This window comes from Nelumbo nucifera, chromosome 1 (assembly GCF_055504915.1).
Source record: "Nelumbo nucifera cultivar China Antique chromosome 1, China Antique-T2T, whole genome shotgun sequence".
NCBI lineage: Eukaryota > Viridiplantae > Streptophyta > Magnoliopsida > Proteales > Nelumbonaceae > Nelumbo > Nelumbo nucifera.
The window spans coordinates 157,005,741-157,029,081 of record NC_142649.1 but is presented as its reverse complement, the minus strand read 5'-3'; the positions used below and the strand labels follow the sequence as shown (position 1 = coordinate 157,029,081).

At 35.6% G+C, this 23,341-nt stretch overlaps 1 protein-coding gene across 8 annotated transcripts in view; it reads left to right on the top strand.

Moving 5' to 3' along the window:
- Positions 1 to 7,695: 7,695 nt before the first annotated feature.
- Positions 7,696 to 23,341, top strand: part of LOC104602787 (fanconi anemia group F protein (FANCF)) — a 39,850-nt gene continuing 24,204 nt past the window's right edge. For 5 of the 8 annotated variants that reach the window (XM_010266602.2, XM_010266604.2, XM_088894878.1 and 2 more), the window contains exons 1-5: positions 7,697 to 8,114; positions 8,551 to 8,649; positions 8,825 to 9,384; positions 10,819 to 11,020; positions 12,114 to 12,284. In XM_010266602.2, coding sequence (XP_010264904.1) covers positions 7,947 to 8,114; positions 8,551 to 8,649; positions 8,825 to 9,384; positions 10,819 to 11,020; positions 12,114 to 12,284 — 1,200 coding nt within the window. In that variant the 5' untranslated portion in view covers positions 7,697 to 7,946. Of the gene's footprint in view, positions 8,115 to 8,550; positions 8,650 to 8,824; positions 9,385 to 10,818; positions 11,021 to 12,113; positions 12,285 to 23,341 lie in introns of all 8 variants that reach the window. The other 3 variants (XR_736113.2, XM_010266600.2, XM_010266599.2) reach the window with 1 other exon arrangement.

The window sequence follows — 23,341 nt, the reverse complement described above, 5'->3', positions numbered from 1 at the left end:
TCGATTGGTTGCGCAGGTGACCTCCGGTGACTACTTGCACTTGACCTCCAACTCCAACAGCTGAAAAAATGAAGAAGAGAGTTTAGGGTTCGTTAGAAGCAGACAAGAAACATTTACGATATGGTAGCACCATATCAATTCAAATAATGAACACATAGGATGCCATGTCACTGCCACTTCGGCGCCTTATTGGCATCAACGAGTTGCAGCTCCATGAAATGCCAAATTTGGTGTTGCTCCAAGCCATGCCTTCCCAATTTCCAAGGCGTGGCTTGAAGCACCGTTTTCTATGGAAAATGATTCCAAACAAACGCTCATTTCCTAGAGCATCGTTTTTCCGATGTGGCGTTGTTGCTCTAGGAAATGACAACGATGCCAAACAGCCGCTAAATAACAATAAATTAAACTAATTGTTGATAATTTTACACTAATTTTTTGATAATTTTCAAAAATTAATGACCAAAACTTAGAAAATGACAGTAAATTACAATAAATTATACTTCTTTTTATAAATTTAAATAATTAATGTTTAAAATTTGGAAAATAACAATATACAATAAAAATTAAATATTAAATAACAATAAATTACACTAACTTCTGATAATTTTCAATAACTAATGATTAAAACTCAGAAAATAACAATAATTATCACAAAATTATTCCACTTTAAATAAATATAAATATCAATTTTAACAATATAAATATTTATTAATCATAATTATAATTTCAAAATTTTAAAATGGGTTTGAAAACTTATTAAAAAATGGAGATCGTTTGTGTATTATTAAATAATGGAAATTCTTTGAGAGAAAATAAATGATAAAAATAATAAATAAAATAAATATTTTATTTAATGAAATAACTGATAAAAACATTTAAAGTTTTTCCAAAAATTATAAAATAATAATATTAAATAATTATTTGAAACCAAATAATTGATAAAATAATAGTCAACGATTTATTTGAAGAAATATATATTATTTTATAATTTAAAATAATAATTTATGAATGTAAATTAATGTTCTAAATATAAGGATCATTATAGAAGTCAGCGACCTAATTAGTACGTCTGGTCCAGGTTTTGGCTTGTGCCATAGCCTAGAATGGGTGGCTCGAGCCCATTATAAGATTGGTAAAGGACATGGTGGATGTTAGCTATGTCAATCGTACCAACATTGCTCAGATTTTTATATAATATTTTATTATACCGGTAAGTGTATATGTGCTTTGCACATGACATGTTTGATAATGATGATAGTAAATAATATGTTTTTAAAATTATCTATAAATTTAATTCTTATTTATCACTTTTTTTGTTTAATATTATAAATATACGATATTAGAGATATGCCCAAATGTCTTCTACATTTTTTTTGTATTTTTTATACTTTTGTTTGTTGTCATCTTTTTTAATTTTCATTATTATTTAATTACAATATCAAGGGTTTACACGTTTAACCAGGTTGAATTGTGATTTACTACCAAATAGGAAAACAACTTTGTTTTTTGTTGATTTAAAATTTATATTTTATTTCTATGATCAATAAAAACAATTATTTTTTGGCACACTTATTTTTTATATGGTCAATTAGTATAAGGGTCAATGAAAATGAGAATTAATACCCTAAACATAAGACTTAATGAAAGGGAATTGAAAGAGGAGAAATGTAAAAGTTCAAATTACATTTTATGCCCTCGCAATTGGAAAGGCTATTTTAAAAAATATGGGTATTCTATCCAATAATAGAATTCAATGGATGTTATTGGGAGTTAATACCTTAAATATAAGACTTAATGATAAGGATTTGAATGAGGAGAAAAGTGGTTATTCAAAACATTTCTATCATTACAATGAAAGAGTGACTAATTTGAAAAATGGGGGTATTTTAGTTAAACAAAAAAATTTCACTCTCGTTCACACTTTTAATAATAGTATAGATGGAGTCTTAAATTTTCTATTCATAATTGTCATTCATTTAGTGTACTATCTCAATTAAAATTTTGTTTTATTAAAATACAAATCTACCCCCATACTAGTTCAAGAAAATAAGACCCATTCACACTTCTATAAGTAGTAGAGATTTAGCATCAAAACATACAATCAAGTCTATGAATGGACTGCATTGTATTCAAATCATGGTTTTCAAAATCGGGACCGGTTCCATTTTTCCCCAAAATCGGATTTTTGCAAAAAAAAAAATGTTGATTTGGCTAGCAAATCACTGACCCAAGCGGTTGAACCAATCGAACCGTTCAACAGTTTTGGTCGTTTTTCCATTTTTTAAATTTTTTTCATTTTTTTGTTAAAACAGGTCGGCTGTTCGGTTCGAACGGTCAAACTGTTCAACCCAAAAACCAGACCCCAGACTAGTTCAGCCTCCGGGCCGGTTTCAAAAACCTTGATTCAAATATATGTTGTATTTGAAAAGCCCAACCCAAAACTTCCATCTTCTTCACCAGTATATAGCTACAATGGTTGCTCGATGCAGAAAACAGAGTAGGGCAAACTGGAGGCAGGAGGCCATCCTCCACGTTTTTCACCCATTCACACTGTATTCGCGCCGGAAAAACATAGATTTTCCACTCGGTTTTGGATTTTCATTGGGTGGTAACATGCACCCCTATTTCGGTTTTTTTACGCCTGACATACTTTATTCAAGTTGGAAAGAGTCCAAATGACATTGGAAGAGTACGATTAACATACCTGGGATGCGATGTAAGAGGAAGAGGAACCATTCATAATCTGCTACTGTTCTGATTGAGTGCTCAGCCCTTGTTCTGTGAATGTCCAGCCAGTCTTCTATGGGTCTTTGAATCTCCACAACCTGTTGTGACTCACCAAGTGTTTTACTTGGAAACTTGATTTGTTTGGTAGGGGAAGAAGAAAATTTTCATTTTAACTTGGTTAGGAAATTAGAGAGAAGTTTGAAGGAGAAAGAGATGTATGAGGTGAAACGAGAAACGGGAAAGAGATGTCAGATGTTAGATCCCTTTAAAAGGAAAAGAATCCAAGAAGTTTGAAGTTCTAAATGTTTTATCAATTAAGAACTTCCTCACTTATCATGAATTTAAGGTTGTTGGGGTGAGGAAAAATAAAAAATTTATAAAATTAGGAAAGGGGATTTTAGAGCAAGTTTTAGAGAGGAGAAAGATTGCCATGTGGACTAAAGCGCTTTGTATATATAATATAGATACTATATATACGGGTGATTAAGATATGGGCTCTGCATACATGGTTTTTAAAACCGACTCGGAGACTGAACCGGTCAGAGGTTTGATTTCCGGGTCAAACGGTCTGACCAATCAAACCGAATAGTCGGCCCATTCTGACAAAAAAAAAAAAGAATTCAAAAAATTCAAAACCATTGAACGATTCGAACGGTTCAACCGCCCGGGTCAGCGATTTGCTGACCAAATCAATGATTTTTTGCAAAAATCTGGTTTTGGGGAAAACAGACCGATTCCCAATTTTTTTGATCCGACCGTCCGGTCCTGTCCGGTTTTGAAAACCATGTCTGTATAAGCATTTGGTTAAGATCTGATTTCTTTGCATTCCTTAACTGGACTTGTTAAACGGATTCACCTAACCTGGTACGATTTAGGCCAAACTTTTTTCATGCAGGACTTCATTGGACCAAGGTTTAAAATTTTGTAATGTATTGGTCCTTATGCCAATACATTTCGTTTTTGTAGGAGTCTGGAACACAACGAAATCAATGGTTTCATTTCTTTTCGTCTATATCAGTTCAATACATGTCCATATAGGGCCATTTTGGATATGTATCGAACAAGCCAATACATTCCGTATCTCCCCCCCCCCCCCCCTCTTTCTAATAACTCATTTATTTAATGCTATACTAAATATGTCTTAAATTAACTCCTTTATTTAATGTTCAAATTCAAATTCGAATCTATACTATGTTTTATTACATATAGCAAGATGGTCCACATCAGCATGCCCCTCCTTGCTCCATTACCCCCACCTTGCATTTAGACTTATTCATGGGCCGTGCTTTGGGCCCAACTTTACCCTGTCTCGGGCTTGGGCTTCAGACTGGGCCCATTAGAATTTTGACAAAGGCCAAGCCCGATCCTGGCCCATGAACAAGTTTACCTACATTCTCTTTAACTCTCTCTCCTTTCCCTTTTCCACCACTACCATTAAGCCATGTCACCATTCTCAACCCAATTACCTAAAAATATTCATAGAATCTCTCTCCTAGGGTATCTCCTCTAAGCTATTAGGAATTTATTATGTTATCCCACTCCCCAATCAATTCATAAAATCTCTCCCCCTAATCTATATCCACTGTTTCTCATTTAAAAATTCATATAAATTAATAAAAAGTTAAATATGGTTAATAATTAATCTAACACATATTCAATGAGTATTAAATAGTGTTATTACCAACAATTAATAAATTACCAAAATTAAATATTCTTATTAGTACAATTAATAAATTACAAAAAAATAATAAATAGTATTATTAATTAACTCATCAGGACTTTTTAAAGTATTTTTGGTAAATACAGTTATATTCATGTAAATTAACAACATTTTATAGATACTGAAAACTCTTTAAACTAATTTCTATAAAACTGAGAATTATATTTAACAATTACCAAAAGTATAAAATTTAAGTTATTGCTATTATTATAGTTAATAATCGAATGTAGATAGGGGAATAATTATACAGATGTAATAAAATTTTCAACATTTTTCATTAAACTTCATTTTCATAAAATAACATTTTGGAAATTAAAAGATATAAACTTTTTAAAAGTTTATTTAAAATGTATTAAATAGTTATTAAAAATTGTTATAATATTTTGGAAAATATATTACATTTGATAGATTTTGGAAAACTATTGGAAAATTATGTAATTTTATTGTAAATTATTAAAGATAAATGACATGGGAAAGAGAAAAAACATAATTTGAAACAATAATTATGCAACTTATTAAGATAAATTAGTATAAAATTGGAAAAGAAAATTATTGATTAGTTTGTATTAGAAAATATACGATAAATTAGTGTAATTCTGTGAGCAACCATTTAAAAAGAAAATAAAATATTTAATAACAATTTAAAAATAAATTTGAATAAATTTTCAAAATTACACAAATGTAATAAATATTGCAAAATTTTCATAAAAATACATTTTTTAAAATTAAAGACAAATTAGTGTACTTTTAGAAATTTACCATGTGGCTAATACTCAGTATATCATTTTGATCATTTTTGTCATCAATTTGAATATTGGGTTGACGGGGAGTGGGTGTCTTGTCTTAAACCCGCCCAACATTGAGGATAAGGCGGGAGAAATTCGAGGGTTCCTCATCTTTGACGAGGAGTGGGTGCCTTGCCCCCATGAACTCTTCTGACATTGAGGAGTGGTTGCCTTGCCCTGAACCCACTTGACACTAGGGACGGGGCGGGGATGGGGTAGAGTGTCTTGACTATGGTGCAAGGAGAGGGATGGGGTGCCCCACCCCGTTGCCATTCCTATATAATTGTTAATTATTAGTGAAGTTAATAAAAATGTTAACTTTTATAATTATTTTTATTTATTTAAAATCAATCCAAATTTCATTTGAAAACAATAAAAATAATATCAATTATTAAAATTACTATAAATGATTAATAAAATTAATTTTATTAAAAATATTTGTTCATATTAAATTAACAATACTTATTTTATGTAAATCAACATTAAATGGAAAATACAATTATTAAAATTTTAAATATTAACAATAGCTTTGAATACTTTTAGTTAATTAATAGCAAATTTTGATAATTAGTTTATCAATTAATTAATAGTAACTAAAATTATTAAATATTCCAGATTTTTTCGTGCATCGCACGGGTTCCAACTAGTATAGCATATAGGCCACATTAGCAATCCTCTCCTTGCTCCACTACCCTAACCTTGGCTTCTCCTTAACTCTCTCTCTCTCTCTCCTTCTTCCCTTACCACTTCCTAACCCTTCCATGTAGCCACATGGCAGCCCTTTCCTCCTCACTAGAGTTTCACTTCAACTCCTTCTCTCTCATGTCCCTGATCACTTAGCCAACCCCCCTCATAAAATTTCTAATAGACTATCTCTCCCACCTAAAATTCCTCCTAAAACACCATTTAATCTATCTTACATGCCCAATCTAGCCATGTGACACCACTAACCCCTATTTTCTCCTAAATTATCTCTTATTATCTCTAAATCCTACTTATATCCTTAGGGGATGTTTGGCATCATTGTCGTTTATTGGAGCAACGACGCCACATCAGCGCCACATCGGAAAAAATAGTTCTCTAGAAAACTGGCATTTGTTTGTTTTTTCATAAAAAGCGATGCTCCAAGTCATGCCTCGAAAATCGGGAAGCCATGGCTTGGAGCAACGCCAAATTTGGCGTTTCTTGGAGCTACAACTCGTTGTTGCCAACAGGGCAGTGATGTGGCATTGGATAATGGGTACCAGTGCTGAAAACGTTTCCTGGAGCAATAGTACCAAAAAGAAAAAGTTGCTGTTGCTCCAGGAAATGTCCTACCTGGCAACAACGGTTATAGACAAAAATAAAGGCACCGTTTTTCTGAAAATGGTGCTGCAACTGCAACATCGATGCCAAACATATACTTAGTTATCTCTAATTTATGAAAGACTTTCTCTCCTAAATTATCTTTAATATAATTCCTATTTATCCCCTCCCCCACTTTTTATCTATATCTATCTAAAGAAGTTTTGAATTAAAAATTTTAATAATCATCTATATGTAATAACAAAATTATGTAATAACTTTAAAATATTTATCAAAAACAAAAAAATAATTATAATAGATTTAATAATGTTCAGATTCTTAATGATTTTATATTTTTATGAAATTCATAGTAAAGTTGTGTAGTAACAACATACATTATAATTTTATGGATTAAAAATGTTAGTAACAAAACTATTTAAATTTTATTTAAATAATAAAAGTTAAAAAAATTAAGATATTATTTAAATATTTCAACAACAAAATATTTTGAATAAATATATCAAAAATAGCTAAATAATTACATAACAAAATATTTAATATTATGTAAGAAATAAATAATATTTTAAAATTCCAATAAAAAATATTTAATTTTCTTTTAAATAATAAAACTTAAAAAAATTAAATATTTCAAATAAAAATATATTTTTTAATATTTAAATAATTTTGTTATACTTATATAAAATTTATATTTATTGTTATTAATATATTTTTATAATTTATTTAAAAATTTTAATATATTTATGCATATCTTGATTTTTCATCCATATCTATCCATATATCCAAAAGAGTAACTTGACATATCTCTTATACATTTGCACTTCCAATACTTTAAACATTGCATTGGATATCGAATCCAATTCAAACATTATAATGTCTGTCTCGAAGGAAAAGTACAAAACTGGTGACTGACAACGGGTTTACAGAGATCAAATTAACTACTTTAAACGTGTTTTCTTTGCTTCTAGCCATTGGCATTTGGGATTCTTAATATGCTTAGCTTAACAGTTTAAGTACGCCCTCATACGTGGGATTCTTAATATGCTTAGCTTAACAGTTTAAGTACGCCCTCATACGTGGGCCACTTTTACCATATATACTTTTATAGGGTACACTTGCTGAAGGTCAGTTGAGGATGATGTATATTACTTCCATACCCCCATATGCACTGCATCGTTTGTGCTTATTTCCCAGGCTTTTAGTATTGCTGTTAATGGCGGGAAAAAAGAAAAGCCTATTACAGACTACAGAGACCAGTTCCTTCTGGCTTCTTCCACTCCTACTCCCTTGGTTCGCATTCGTACTCAAGCCATTCCATAAATATAGACCAAGCTCGATTTTCCTTCTACTGCTGTTCAACCCATTAGTCCAAAATTTCGCCTGAACTTCTCATTCAGAGGGAAATAAAAAAGATGGGATGGTCTCATCCAGACATTTCTCTGGAAGATCTGCTAAGGTTGATCAAAGGGTTTGTAGATATCTTAATTCTGGCATCTGGGTATCAATCATCAGGTCTTCCTGCTATTTGGGATGCTCAAAATGTCAAAAAAGTCGTGAGTTGGGGCATTTTCTTCGAAAATGTGAGTGCATCCTTTATTTTTCTTTGTGTGCGTTATTTTACAGATGCCATTGTAGAAGTGTTATGAAACATTTTTCCTATTATTTCTTTAGAATTTCAAATTTGTACGAGCAAAAACATAAAACAAACCACTATATGATTTCTGGTCATAAATACTGAAGAAGTCTTGGTACTTTGTCCACGAGAGAAAAGTTTGAGAAAACATCACTTGGCCTAGTGCCTGTTGGAGCTGCAAGTGAACTGTTGGTGGATTTTACTTTTATTGTTGTGTGCTTTGAAGACTAAGAATTGCATATTCTTTTCCTTAAATATGGCCTTTAGTACACATTTTATCTCTTTATGCCACATTACTAAACTTGTGATGTCCCCTTGGTTAATTTATAATATAATTTTAAGCTATTTGGACGATGATTATTCTGGTTGTTAACTTTGTGTAGGTATTCAGACGCTTAAGAGGCTTAGATGGTTATGAAGACTCAGTGAAGGAAGTTGATGCAGCTTTACTTGAAATGACATCCAATCCTTATTTCCCTCAGGTCATGAGCTGCCCTTTTCTTTTCGTTTTTTTCCTTTTTGTCAAGCATTAAAATACATTCTTAAGCAGTTACTTAAAAGGAAAATATACACATAGGGTTGCTTGTTTTCAGTTCATTCACTGACAATCTGATTGTTTTGCTATCACTGACTACTACTACTACTACGAAATTACAGGGTCTCAAACGTCTGTCATCTGCAACTCTTAGCAGAGCTAGATATTTTGTTTTCCATCATCTACTTAATACCTTACCTTTGAGTGATGCACATCTAAGTGCTGTGCTAAGGGCAGCTGTTGAAATGGATCTGGATGACCTTAGAGGAGGAGAGTATGATTGCCTTAATGTGTATCTTGACAAATTGTTGCTGCAGACCACATCGTTAAATCTGGTTTCTGAAAAAAGCCTACCTAATTCAATGACTTCATATCCAGATATTGTTTCATCATCTCATGACCAAACTGTACACGGTTCAATGCACAATCTTTGTGGCACAGAAAATGGAACGGATCATGAGCCTCTTTTCAATCTTTCAAACCTGAATTCCAAGAAACCCTGTAGTGGTAACCACTCAGAGCTTGTCATTCAAGAACTTTCAAAGAGGCAAATTGCAGTATCATGCATATCATCAGTTGAAATTGGCTTGGACATTCTCTCCAGGGCGACCAATGGTAGCAAATGTGTTGACGCTGGTAGTCACCTTTTGGAAGGGCAATTATACTATAGTAATTCTCCACTGTAAGCAGGATATCCTTCCTCTTTTTCTGTAAATCATTTATGTAGCATTGTAGCATCATAAGTCCTTATCTGTTTACCTGGAAACTCCATATAGGAATCCAAGATTGTGATGTTTTTCTGCTGTGAGGATTTATGTTTTCCCTTCTTTTACAATTAACAGGAAACATTTGTTAAAGGAAATGAAAGAGGAATTAAAGTAATAACATCCATCAAACACAGGTATAGCCATTGAGATGTTGAGAATGGATAATAATTTGCAACAAAAAAAAGGTAGCAATAAAAAATTGTACTATTTACTTATCAAAAAATAAAATAAAATAAAAAATTGCAGTGCAAGAAAATGAGGTGTCTAGCCCAGATGCTGCAACTTTGCATCATAATATAAGCTTCTCCCAATGGTACCAACCCATCCTTGATGCTGAACTCTCCATCAAGCACTTTACAACCAAGATCAATCATGTTTGGCACTCCATGCCTGTATTGGAATGCAACATTTTTGTCCATATGCACTAAACATAGGTGCTGGCCATTGGCATCTGGTAATAACATTTTTGCCTCAAGGTGATTACTGATACTTTGGTTTCTGCTGATTGCATTAAAAAGCTGCCACAAAACGTGTATTTTGTCTCATAGCAATAAAATGGGGATTCAAATCCGAGAGTGGCCACATTGTGCAAAAAAGTTTTTTTTGGAGGTTAGGTTTGTATCCGGTCCACTTTCCACACCTCCCAAGAGCTTGGGGCTCAGATGGCTGACACCAGCACTGGGTGATGGCCATTTTAGCAACAGAGGCCGTTAAAAAATATATTTCTTATTACCAAGTTTCAAAATTTTGATACGTATTGGGCCATATCGTATCGTGGGCTTCCCGATACGCCCCTACAGGGGGTGTTTCAGGGTCTAACCCGGTTCAGGGGGTAGACGGACCTTAAACCGACCCCTCTGAACCAGGTTGGAAAAAAAAACTAAAAAAAAGGGGATGTGAGCCTTGATACAGTCCAATATGCCCCTACTGGCGTATCAAACTGTATCAATATTTTGAACCTTGCTTATTACTGAAATCTTGGAGGCAAATTTTGTTGATGAAGTTTAAAGTGGGGTTTTCAACTATTAATCAAATTTTCACCTTATTATGTAGTCACCTAGTATGTTTTTTGCACTGGTGGTTGTAACCTATAGATACTTATTGTTGCATTTGATATTATTCTTGTAGAGAGTCTAGTGGGATTCTGCCAAACCCCAAGCTTTCCCCAAATTTCCTACACCCAAGCTCCAGTACACAAAGGGAAACTAAAAAAAGGAAGGAAAAAGGAAAATAATAAAAAGAATTAAACATGGTGATGGGTCTCTAATGTGTAGGTCTTTCCTCAGAAAATTCTAGCATTGCCTTGCTGGTTTGGAATGAACAAAGTATATGTTTGTCTTGCAAATCAGGAGAAAAGATCAATTTGTGGAATTTGCAGTATTGAACAGGTGGAGATCAGGGAATCTCTCATATATGCTTGACAAAAGAACTATTAGACTGGTCTCAGGTGCTAACTTGATATTTTCTGCCCCTAAGGTTCAATGGCTTCAAGTGTTTGATCAACTGAAAATTTCAATTGGAAAGTTTGGCGATGATCTACTTGAAGTAATTGTAAGTTTAACTACTGAGACGATTTGAGCATTATATGCATTTATGCTATCTTCTTGATAATTGAGTTCTTTTGGCTATTTAGACTTTAAATTCCACTATGTAACTAAGCACATATGTTGATTAAACTACAATTTATGCTATTACAGTTGGAATATGCAGTCAACATTTTCAAACATGTAGATACATTGTTATTTTGGAACTGAATTTATAGAAGATGAAGTACCACTAATGATACAGAGGCATGCTGAATTGTTGTCAAATTTTCTGGGAAACACATTTCAGAAGAAATTTTCCTAGGCTAATAAGATTGTGTGGGAAAAGATTAATGAGCTATAGGGCAGAGTCATTTGGGCTTCTGAATGATGATGGCTGATACCTCAATGTCAAGGTGATAGCTACTGCAGTTTATCTTTGTTTGCTTATGTAACTATAGTTAATAGACATTCTAAGCTTAAGACAAATAAGAGTAACAAAAGGAAAAATGGAAAAAAAATTCAACCCTTATAATTCTCAACTATCTAACTATTTCGGAGCCATATGAATCTTGTCTGACCATTGAGACTAGCAATTTCCCCGAATTCTTGGTAAAATTAGATGCAAGTTTAAATTGAGAAAGAAATACCTTGTATAAATTCTCCCCCACCCCCACATAAAGTATTTGGTCCTTTCTTTGGATGGCTAAACACCAATTCTTAGTAAGTCAGCATGCTGAAAACTCCATCCTAGGTTTAAATTTTGTGTATCAAGAGTTTGTATCAATCAAAACTCATTTTTTTAATTTTGTTTGGTTTGATAATTCAACTGTAGATATGTCACATCATATATTAATGTTTAAAAAAACTGAAATCATATAACTCAGTTTTTAGAGTGTCAGTGGCCCTGAAATCTGATATGGATCAGTTGATATGCACTGATAAGTTGCAATATTTTGAACCCTGCAATGACTAAAGCACCATTTGACTAACTCATCCATTTCAACATCATGAAAATCCAATTTGGTGCAGTTCTAATTTTAGAATTGATGTTGACTGTAGCTTTGCTTTCTATTTGGAGTTTGGAAGGTTGTTGACGTTTATTTTTTATTTTTTAACAGGAGCTCTCCTTATTGGGGTGTATAGCAAGCAGATGGAGTTGTATAATAGAATACTTCATGTCTGTTTCTTATGATGTCCTTAGTATCTCAAAGCAATACCATGAAGTGCACAACTTGCTTCAGGGAAGATCTCAATGTCTATATCCCAAAGAGGAAAAGATGGAGTCAAAGGTACCTTAATCTTCTAAATTTTTATTTCTTGGGAAGTTTTTTTATTTCATTTTAATCATTAAATGAGCAAAAGTAAAAAATAGCAATAATAAAAGAGAAAAATTCTACATGCTGATACTGTTCTGTTTTCTTTAGCTGATACTGTTCTGTTCTCTTTTATTATTAACTTAGCAATAATAAAAGAGAAAAATCTCATGTTCCCTGTTTCATAACATTCTTGTGTCATTGCCTTATTGTTTTATTTTATATTTGAAAACATTCATGACAGCTATGCACTAATTGCTTTGTTGACACTTTTTTTTTTTTTTTTTCTTTAAGTTGTTTTTTCCATGTAGGGGTATCACTGGTATCTGAAAATCTGAGTTCGGATTCAAGATTTGACATAATTGAACCGAATTTGGATATGACCTGATTTGATTGAACAAATACCCGAACTGATATAGTCATATACTTTATATAAATAACATATTTATATTGTACACATTTGTAAAGAGACTGGGCCAAATGGGCCCTAACAGCCTCTTATGTGATATCATTTATTTTATCTTTTATTTTATGTTGATGGGCCTGTTATTTGTTCTTATTTTATTTCCTTTATGTAACTGCCAAGCTGGCCACCCACTTAAGGGTATACTTGTCATCATCAATTTGTTTTTAGAGATTAATAAAATAGGGTTAGAGGAGAAGGAAGACTGATTCAACTTCTTCTCTTACCTCTTCTCTTCGACATACACAGTTCTTGCACTATCATTCAGATCTGATTTGTACTGCTAATCACTGATTTTAAACCTGATATTAGAGAACTGATTCACATCTTGGTATTAGAGTGGGTTCAGTTCCTCTTTCTTATTTTTTTCTTTTGTTCCTGTACACTCTAAAATCAAGAGAGTGTATGGAGAGATAGGTTCTCTATAGTATAGAGAATCACTTGCCTAGTTGGTAGAAGGGTTTGGAGAGTTTAGTTCTGGCCAGATTTTGCCAAGAAGTGATGCTGTCTTGCTGCTGCCCGAAACCCTAACCGACTAGAGATTTTCGAGTTACCAGGAAAGGTGAAGCTTGGGTGTGGCGCTCTGTGGTTGGAAGGTGTCTTGTGACTGCTAAAGGAGGGCAGTTCAAGTTTGGAAGAGTTTGGGTTACTCTGGTAGGTGCGGCAGTGTCTTCTCTCATCTGCTGGACGGAGCAAAACCCTAGCTTTTCAAGCACCCAAGTTCTGGTTTGACTTCAAGTAAGTTCACATAGTCAAAATTTTCTGTTCTTTGATTTCCGTTTGATTAATAGAGACATATGGAAGTGAATTCAAGCAGGTGCCAGCTTCTGGACCTGCTCCAGTAGATTCCGTTTTGACGGGTGTTACCACAATTAAGCTAGATGGGACGAACTATCTTGCTTGGGCACAGTCTATAAAAATCTATGTTTGTAGTAGAGGAAAACTCGGGTATCTCACAGGCAGCAAGGTGAAACCCAAAGAGGCATACCCTGAATTTGAAAGATGGATGCAAGAGAACTATACTGTTATAGGATGGTTAGTCAACCCTATGCAACCTCATATAAGCCAGCACTATCTCTGGATGTCTTCAGCTAAGGAGATATGGGACAGTGTAACTGAGATCTATTCACAGAAACTGAATGTAGCCAGAGCATACAAATTGAAAAGTGATGTGAAGAACCCGAGACAGGGGGAGAAGAGTGTGGCAATCTACTACTCCATACTAAAGTCCTTATGACAGGAAATTGATGTTATGGAAACAGTGGTATGGGAGAGTAAAAAGGATGCTGAAATGTATAAAAAGCTAGTGGAGGGAAATAGGGTGTTTGAGTTTCTCACTGGACTCAACCCTGAGTTTGATATTATCAGACAGAACATTTTGGCCAGGGATGAGGTTACTTTTTCACAGGCATATGCTATGATAAGTAGTGAGGAGAGTAGGCGGCAGGTGCAGTTGCAGAGTCCTTCTACAGAACATTTTGCACATGCGGGAATGAAACCGAAGGGCCCTACTGAGAAAAGAGAGCAGTTGTGTGAATATTGCAAGAAACCACAACATACAAAGGACACCTGCTGGAAGCTTCATCCTGAACTTCTTCCCGATAGGTTTAAGAACAATAATAACCCTAAGAAGGGCAGTCAGGTGGGAAAATCCAAGACTGCTAATGCTGCTACAGTGCCTGAGGGGGGAAGTAAGGAAAGTGAAGAAAAATCAACTATTGAGCAATTGGCTGCAATGAAGCTGGATTTTGAGAAGTATGGGAGGCTCCTAAATCACCTGGAAGCTACGGTTTCTTCAACTCACCCTTCCAACAGTACATCATCTTCATCGGCTTTTGCTCACTCAGGTACATATGCCGTAGCAAATCATGCTTCAGTTTCAGGTAATCATAAACTCCCTTGGATTATAGATTCCAGTGCATCAGACCATATGACCAGCCTATCTATCATTTTTTGTTCATACCATTTCCTCTCTGGGAAAGAGAAAATATCCCTAGCCGATGGGTCACTTGTCTCTATCTCTGGTAAAGGAGATATAAAGACCTCTGACACCCTGTTCTTATCTTCTGTTCTCCATGTTCCTAAGCTTAACACAAACCTTTTATCTGTTAGTAGCTTAACAAAGTCCATGAACTGCAGCATAACCTTTTTTCCCACTTATTGTGTTTTTTAGGACCTGTAGTCTCAGAGGACGATTGGGAGTGGCCATGAGGCGAACGGAATATACCTGCTGGACACACTAGATCAAGCTTTGGGATCACCTCATGGAGTTGCTTTAGAGTCAGTTGTGTCAGAGTCTGTTAACAAAATTTTGTTATGTCATTTTCGGTTTGGTCATTTGTCTTTTTCTGCTTTAAGTCATTTGTTCCCAGATATGTTTAAAGGAGTGTCTTTATCTAGTCTTCATTGTGAGTCATGTGAGCTAGCAAAGCATTGTAGACATTCCTATTCAATCAGTAATAAAAGATCTCTTTCTCCTTTCCATATTGTTCACTCTGATGTGTGGGGGCCATATCACATGCCAACAATGGGGGGCTACAGGTATTTTATCCTTTTTATTGATGATTATTCTCGTTATACTTGGGTTTATCTCATGAAATCACGGGATGAAGTACCGATCATTGTGAAAAATTTTTATGAACTCATCTTCACCCAGTTTAATACTCGTATCAAAATATTTCACTCTAACAATGCTAAGGAGTATTTTGAGAAAACTCTCTCCACCTACCTTGAAACTTTTGGGGTTATTCATCAAAGCTCTTGTTCCTACACTCCACAACAAAACGGGGAAAAGAAAGAACATACATGTGGTTGAGGTTGCCAAATCCCTTTTATTTGCATCCCATGTTCCTGTAAGGTTTTGGGGAGATGCTATTCATACTGCTACCTACCTAATCAACCGTATGCCCTCCAGGGTCCTTGGCTTTAAAACCCCCTTTAGTCTTCTCTTCCCGGATGATGATCTCTTTTCTCTCCCTCTCCGTGTATTTGGGAGTACTTGTTATGTGCATATTCATAGTCACCAAAGGCATAAATTTAAACCTAAAGCTCATAAGTGCGTGTTTCTGGGATATGCCTCTACACAAAAGGGTTATTGTTGTTTCAATCCAGTTCGTGGCACCCGCTTTGTATCTCGGGGTGTCACCTTTGCAGAGTTGACTCCTTATTTTAGTGTTCCTCCTGAGGGGGAGAAATCTGATGAACCCTTTGCTATGTTTCCAGTTGTTCCTCTTCCCATCCCTTGTGAGTCTGATCATGGGGTGTCCACCTCTTCCACTGGACCCAACCCTGATCCTCCTCTTGCTTCTGCTCCTACTCTCCAAAGGTGTTACCAAAGGCGGAAATTCAGACATATGCAGGTTGTTTCCACTCCTTCAGAAGAGCATCTGGCCACTCCCACAGTTCCTGAGGAAACAGGTCAGCCCCCTATCGACCCACCTTCGACCGTCCCTGACCTTGACCTTCCTATTGCTCTTCGCAAGGGCAAGCGGAAGTGTACAACCCATTGCATCTCCAAACATTTATCTTACAGCCTTCTCTCTCCTTCCTACTACTCCTTTCTTGCTTCTGTCTCTTCACATGTGATACCCAGGTCTGTACCGAAAGCATTGTCTCAACCTGAATGGAAGGATGCTATGATGACTGAACTTGAAGCATTACATAAGAACCATACCTGGGATGTTGTGGACTTGCCGGAAGGGAAGGAACCAGTGGGGTGTAAATGGGTGTTCACCATTAAATATCACTCTGATGGCTCGGTTGAGAGGTATAAGGCTAGGTTGGTTGCCAAGGGTTACACCCAAATGTATGGCATTGACTATCTTGAGACCTTTGCTCCTGTAGCTAAGATGACTTCAGTTAGGGTCTTGCTTTCTCTAGCAGTACCTTTGACTGGCCCCTACACCAGTTCGATGTTAAAAATGCTTTTTGAATGGAGATCTGCATGAAGAGGTTTATATGTCTCTACCTCCAGGAGTGTTATGGGAAAGAAATGAAAGGCAAGGTGTGTAAACTACACAAATCCCTTTATGGTCTCAAACAATCTCCTCGGGCTTGGCTTGAGAGATTTCAGGCTGCTATTGTCTCCTTTGGCTACATTCAAACACAATTTGATCATACACTGTTCTTGAAGAGAAATGACTCTCTGGTGACCTTCTTGATTGTTTATGTTGATGATATTGTGGTCACGGGTAATGACATTGAAGAGGCCGATAAACTAAAAGCATTTCTCCACTCTGAATTTGAAATTAAAGATTTGGGAGATCTTCGGTATTTCTTGGGCATTGAAGTTGCTCGGTCTAAGGATGGTATATTCATATCTCAGTGCAAATATGTCATTGATCTTCTTGCTGACACTGGTAAACTTGGAGCTAAACTCATCTCCACTCCCATTGATCCTAATCATAAGCTTTCTGCCACAGATGGTGCACCGTTGTCTGATAAGGGAGTGTTTCAGAGACTGTTTGGGAAGTTGTTATACCTTTGCATGACTCGGCCAGATATTTCCTATGTAGTAAGTGTTCTCAGTCAGTTTATGCATTCTCCCAGAGATACTCATCTAGCTGTTGCAGAAAGGGTTCTATGCTACTTGAAAGGTACTCCAGGGAAAGGTATTCTATTTGCTAAGCATGGTCACATGAAGCTGGAAACCTTTACTGATGCAGATTGGGCAAGATGTATTGATGACAGAAAGTCCACCTCTGGTTATTGTGCTCTGGTTGCTGGGAATATTGTGTCTTGGAGGAGTAAGAAACAATCAGTAGTTGCTAGATCCTCAGCTGAAGTAGAATACAGGGCAATGGCTCATGGTGTGTTAGAATTACTATGGCTACGACCTCTTCTAGAGGAATTGGGGGTGGACTACGAGCAACCAATGATGCTCTATTGTGACAACCAAGCTGCTATCAACATTGCACATAATCCGGTTCAGCATGACAGAACTAAGCACATTGAGGTTGATAGACATTTCATAAGGGAAAGAGTCTCTTCAGGAGAAGTCTGTTTACCATTTATCACATCAGAAGAGCAACTGGCTGATATCTTGACCAAGGGAGTTCCCAAGGGGAAATTGACACACTATATAAGCAAGCTGGGCATGATTGACATCTATGCTCAGATTGAGGGGGAGTGTAAAGAGATTGGGCCGAATGGGCCCTAACAGCCTCTTATGTGATATCCTTTATTTTATCTTTTATTTTATGTTGATGGGCCTCACTTAATGGGCTTGTTATTTGTTCTTATTTTATTTCCTTTATGTAACTGCCAAGCTGGCCGCCCACTTAAGGGTATACTTGTCATCATCAATTTGTTTTTAGAGATTAATAAAATAGGGTTAGAGGAGAAGGAAGACTGATTCGACTTCTTCTTCTCTTACCTCTTCTCTTCGACATACACAGTTCTTGCACTATCATTCAGATCTGATTTGTACTGCTAATCACTGATTTTAGACCTGATATTAGAGAACTGATTCACATCTACATTAATTACCTAAAATAATTAATTAGTTGAATCTGAGTATAGGGGATGCTCCAGTTGAAAAAAAAAATTATTGTAGGCAGTAGACACATGCAGGGCACTATTGAGTAGTTGGATTAGTCTCTTACCATAAAAATGGCTGCATGTGCAACAAGACCAACTATGAGAAATCCATTGATCCACATGTGATGTGTAAACAACACAAGTCGTATACCATAGCCAAGGATTAAAATATCGACACGATACGCCCGATACGGGGCATATCGTATCAATATTAGACAGCACCGATACGGGATACGCTACGACTGCAGGTGTATCCTGCCAGTCGTGTGTACCGGTCCGATACGCTACCGTATTAGCGCATATTGCATAATATCAGCTGATATGCGTCGATACAGAAGCATATCGACCATGGTTTCGATGAATGACACAACGTCTCACAATAAAAAAACGGGAGGAGACTCGAACCCAAGTTGGTCAATGCCAAGGCGCGTGTGTACATTAACCACAAAGCCATTTGTTATTTCATGTTTAATAAGTGTAATAAAATAACTTTTATTAAACTTAATGTTTATATGCAAACAAAAAACACCATACATTTATTTTCAAAAACTTTAACTATAAATTAAAAAGAACAATATTCAAAATTAGTATTTTATAAATCAATGGAATAAATAATTTATAAAATCCATACACACATAATTATTAAAATAATTCTTAAATGATTATTTTAAGTTAAGATATATAAAGATAAAATATTAATAATGGAATAATTATTTTAGTAATTAAAATTTATAATGGAATAAATAATTCTTAAATGATACGCATTTTCAAAATTTTAATTGATTTGATATATTTTAAGTTAAGATTATATATTTTTATAAATTATTAATTGATATTTTAATTTACATTTTATAATAACACATTTGTTGTTTACAAAATATAAATATTACTTATCAAACATTTAAGAATTAAATTTTTAGCTGAATTTTTTGTTAATGTTAAAAAATAAAAATTGTAAAATAGAAAAAAATGATATAATAATTCAAACATAATAGTTGCATATGCTTTATGCCTTACACTTTAATAGATAATAAAATAATATTGGCTTTTTGTATGTATTAATTTGTAAAACTCTATATAATATTTGCCTTGGACTCTTGATTGATGCATTATTAATACAATTGTTTAATATCTACATGTCTTGCTATATTAATTATAATATATTTCTTCATATGTATATATATATATGTATATATATATAGCATTTAAATATACAATTCCTATGTATTGATATATTGTTTATAGTTATTTTGACATTAAACTTAATGCTATTAATATATTTATGGAATTTGTGTGCATTTTCTTATTGTATCCAAGCATTTCCATATTTTTTGTTCGTATCCATGCGTTTCCCAAGCGCACCCGTATCTGTATCCAAGTTGTCCGATACGATACTCAATACCGATACTTTAATCCTTGATTCCACCCGAAGCAATCAGATCCTCTTCAGACAGTTGTCTCAATCTGCATTGGAAGTGAGGATTCGGTGGAACTAGGATTGGATAAGTTAACAAACTTAATCCTGCAATTGAAAGAAGGGAGACAAGTGGAGGAAAAAGGGAATAATCGAGGAGAAACAAAGTAGAACTAAAAACTCTTAGGAAGAAAGCAGGAAAAAGGGACCTAAAAAGGAATACAATGGCTTCAATGGGGATTATAGGATAGAAATTCAGGAGGTAGTAGGACAAACAAGGGAAATTCCAGAAGAGAGGCTTAATGAAAATCTTAAGCTGGAATGTCAGTGGGTTGGGAGGTCAGCTCAAAAGAAACTTAGTGAAGGAGACCTTAGAAAGAGAAAATCCGGACATAGTCATTCTACAGGAATAAAAAAAAAGAGACAGTAGACAGGAAGCTAATGAAAGCAATATGGGCAGGGGCAGTAGAGCCAAGGGGAACCCATGGGAGCCATGGCCCCCCTATGGTTCAAAAAACCTCTACTGTAATACAGCTTTCTATGTAAATTTTCCCCTCCGCCCACTCTCCACCTCAATGGTTGGCCCCCCCTATGGGTCCATCCATACTTCATTTAGGTTTTGGCCCCCCTTATAAAAATTTCCTGGCTCTGCCCCTAAATATGGGGATAAGGGGTAAGAAATGGACATCTTTTCCTACAATGGGATCTTCAGGAGGTATCATCTTAGCTTGGAATGAGAATAACCCTAATTAAATCCACTTTAGCAAATCTCCCAGTGTACTACATGTCAGTGTTTAGGATGCCACAAAGGATAGTGAGTAAAGTTGAAAAAATCACGAGGGATTTTCTATGGGAGCCAGGGGAAAAAAAGAAGGATCATTTGGTTAGATGGGAGAAGGTGAGGAAACTGAAAGAGGAAGGGGTTTGGGAATAGGTAATGTTAGAATGAAGAATCAGGCTTTGCTGAGCAAATGGCTCTGGAGGTTTCCAAATGAAAATGAGAAATTATGGCACAAAGTGGTTGCAAGCATTCATGGCATGTTGTGCAGCAGATGGGATGCTGGATGTCTCCGTAGGGCTAACTTGGCTGCTCCCTGGAAGGCCATCCATGATGTTCTCCCTACGTTCCTTAATTTTATTAGGTATGATTTGTATTCTGGTAGTAAAATCAGATTCTGGGAGGATTTGTGGATTAGGGATACTCCTTTAGGGGAGAAATTTCCTTCTCTTTGTGATCTGTCTAGGTTCAAGGGTAAGCCTATTTCTGATTTCCTAAACCATCATTCTCACCTTCCAGGATTGAATTGAAACCTTGGTTTTAATAGGAATCTTAGAGAGTCTGAACTGTTAGCAGTCTTTGAGTTGTTAGGATTGCTGAATTCAGTTTTCTTAGGGGAAGGTGGGCCAGATTCTAGAATTTGGGGTCCTAATTCTGATGGATCTTTTTCTTGTAAATCCTTTCTACATTCGATGGTTGCCACACAGTCTTTTCTTTAGTTTATAGTCAAAGAAATTTGGTGCCCTCCTATTCCCCCTAAAATCAGTGCTTTTTGTTGGGAAGTCTTTCATGGTTGTATTAATACCTTTGATGTACTTCAAAGGAAAAGACCAAATTGGTGCTTGTCCCCTAATTGGTGTGTCCTATGTAAGTCGAATGGTGAGATTGTTTTCCACCTTTTATCATGCCTTTTTGTCAGTTTTATTTGGAATTGGTTTACTTCCCTTTTTGGGTGCAGGTGGTCCTCTCCTGACAGGATGGAAAATTTATTAAACCCTAATGGTTTCAGTGGTAAGACAAGTAGGGGAAGGATTCTGTGGAGGTGCACTAGAGCAGTAATACTTTGGACCATTTGGGAGGAAAGAAATGATAGAATATTTGAAAGTAAAGAAAAATGCAAGGAAGCTTTAGTTGAAACAATAACATTGAGGGTGGCACATTGGGTAAAAAGCTTAAAGCTATTCTTAGATTTTAAAGTTGAAGACTTTTTCAGGGTTTGGGGACTTATTGCTGCTTCATCATCTATGAGGCGACAGGTTTGTGAGATCTGGTCCCCTCCAACAGAGGGTTGGAAGAAGCTGAATTTCAATGGGAGTTGTGTGGGTAACCCAGGCCCTTAAGGTATTGGGGGGGGGCATTAGAAATGAAAATGGTTCCATTATTGCTTTGTCCTCCGGTCCTGTGGAGGAGGGTGATGTGGCTAGGGCAGAGTTTCTAGCTGCAGTATATGGGGTTGAGAAGGCCAAAGAGTTGGGGATTAATAGACTGATCATTGAGGGAGGCTCAAAAACTGTGATAAAATGGTTGCAGAAAGGGGAAGGAGTGACTTGGCAGCTGAAGAATGATTTCAGAAGGTTCAAATGGATGTCAAGGAATATGTCTATTCAAGTGGGTTGGGTTAGGAGATCGGCCAACAGTTTGGCTGATAGCAAAGCAAGGGGTTCAAAGAACAGATATGTTTTGGGCACATTTGTAATTCTGTCCTGGGTCAGCTTCTATGCTGATTTCTTTGCAACTTCTTGTTGTATCCTAAAGCATCTTAATTAATGAAAATTTTCAGAGTTATTGATCAAAAAAAAAAAAAAAAGAATGAAGACAAACTCATGGGCTTGGAGATTGACAAAGGAGAATTCTCAATCTTGGTCCTCTTCACCAACATTAAAGATGGGTTCAACTGGATCTTAATTGCATGGTCCTAATTCTCCCTATGAGAGGGAAAGATTCTGGGAGGAGTTGGATTCCTTGCATGAAGAGGAAGACATTCTGTGGTGTATAGCAGGAGATTTCAACGTCATAAGGTTAAGCCAAGAGCACTCAAAAGGTAGAGCTTCAACTCAAAGCATGAGAAAATTTTCTATGCGATCTTCCCCTCAAGAATGGGCAATCCACTTAGTCAAATATGTAGGAAAATAACATAAGTTGCAGTCTTGATAGATTTCTCCTCTCTCAAGAATGGATTGAGAATTTTCCCAATTTAATCCAGTAAATTCGGCCTCGATGCACTTCTGATCACTAGCCCTTAGTGCTGAATACTGAATTGATCACTAAAAGAAAATCCCCTTTCAGACTGGAAAAAGTGTAGGCCTTACACAAGGACTTCTCCAAAAATGTATATAATTAGTGGAAGGAATGTAATGTGGAGGGATGGGTTGGTTATAAACTATCACAGAAGCTAAAATTCCTAAAAAGGAAGTTAAAAGTTTGAGGAAAAGAAGAGTTCAGAGCCACTTAAGATGAGAAAAGGAGAATTCTTTTGGAGCTGGAAGAGTTAGATCTAAGGGAACAAAATGGCTCTCTAGATAACTCAGGCAATGTAAAGCCGTCTTGAGGAAACTGTGGGAGAAGGTAGTCAGAAGAGAGGAAATTTATTGGAGGCAGAGATCGAGAGTGAGATGACTAAATTAAGGGGACAATAACTCTAGATTCTTCCATGTTTATGCTTTAGGAAGGCACAGCAAAAATTTCATCTCCAAATTGAAAGTGGACCAAAGGGAAGTGGAGAATGCTGAGATCATAGAAGCTTTTCTTACCTTCTTCAGAAGTCTGTACTTTAAGGAGAGAAACTGCAGTCATTTCTTGAGGAGTTGGGAAGGCTCAACCCTGCCTTTAGAAAAGAAGAC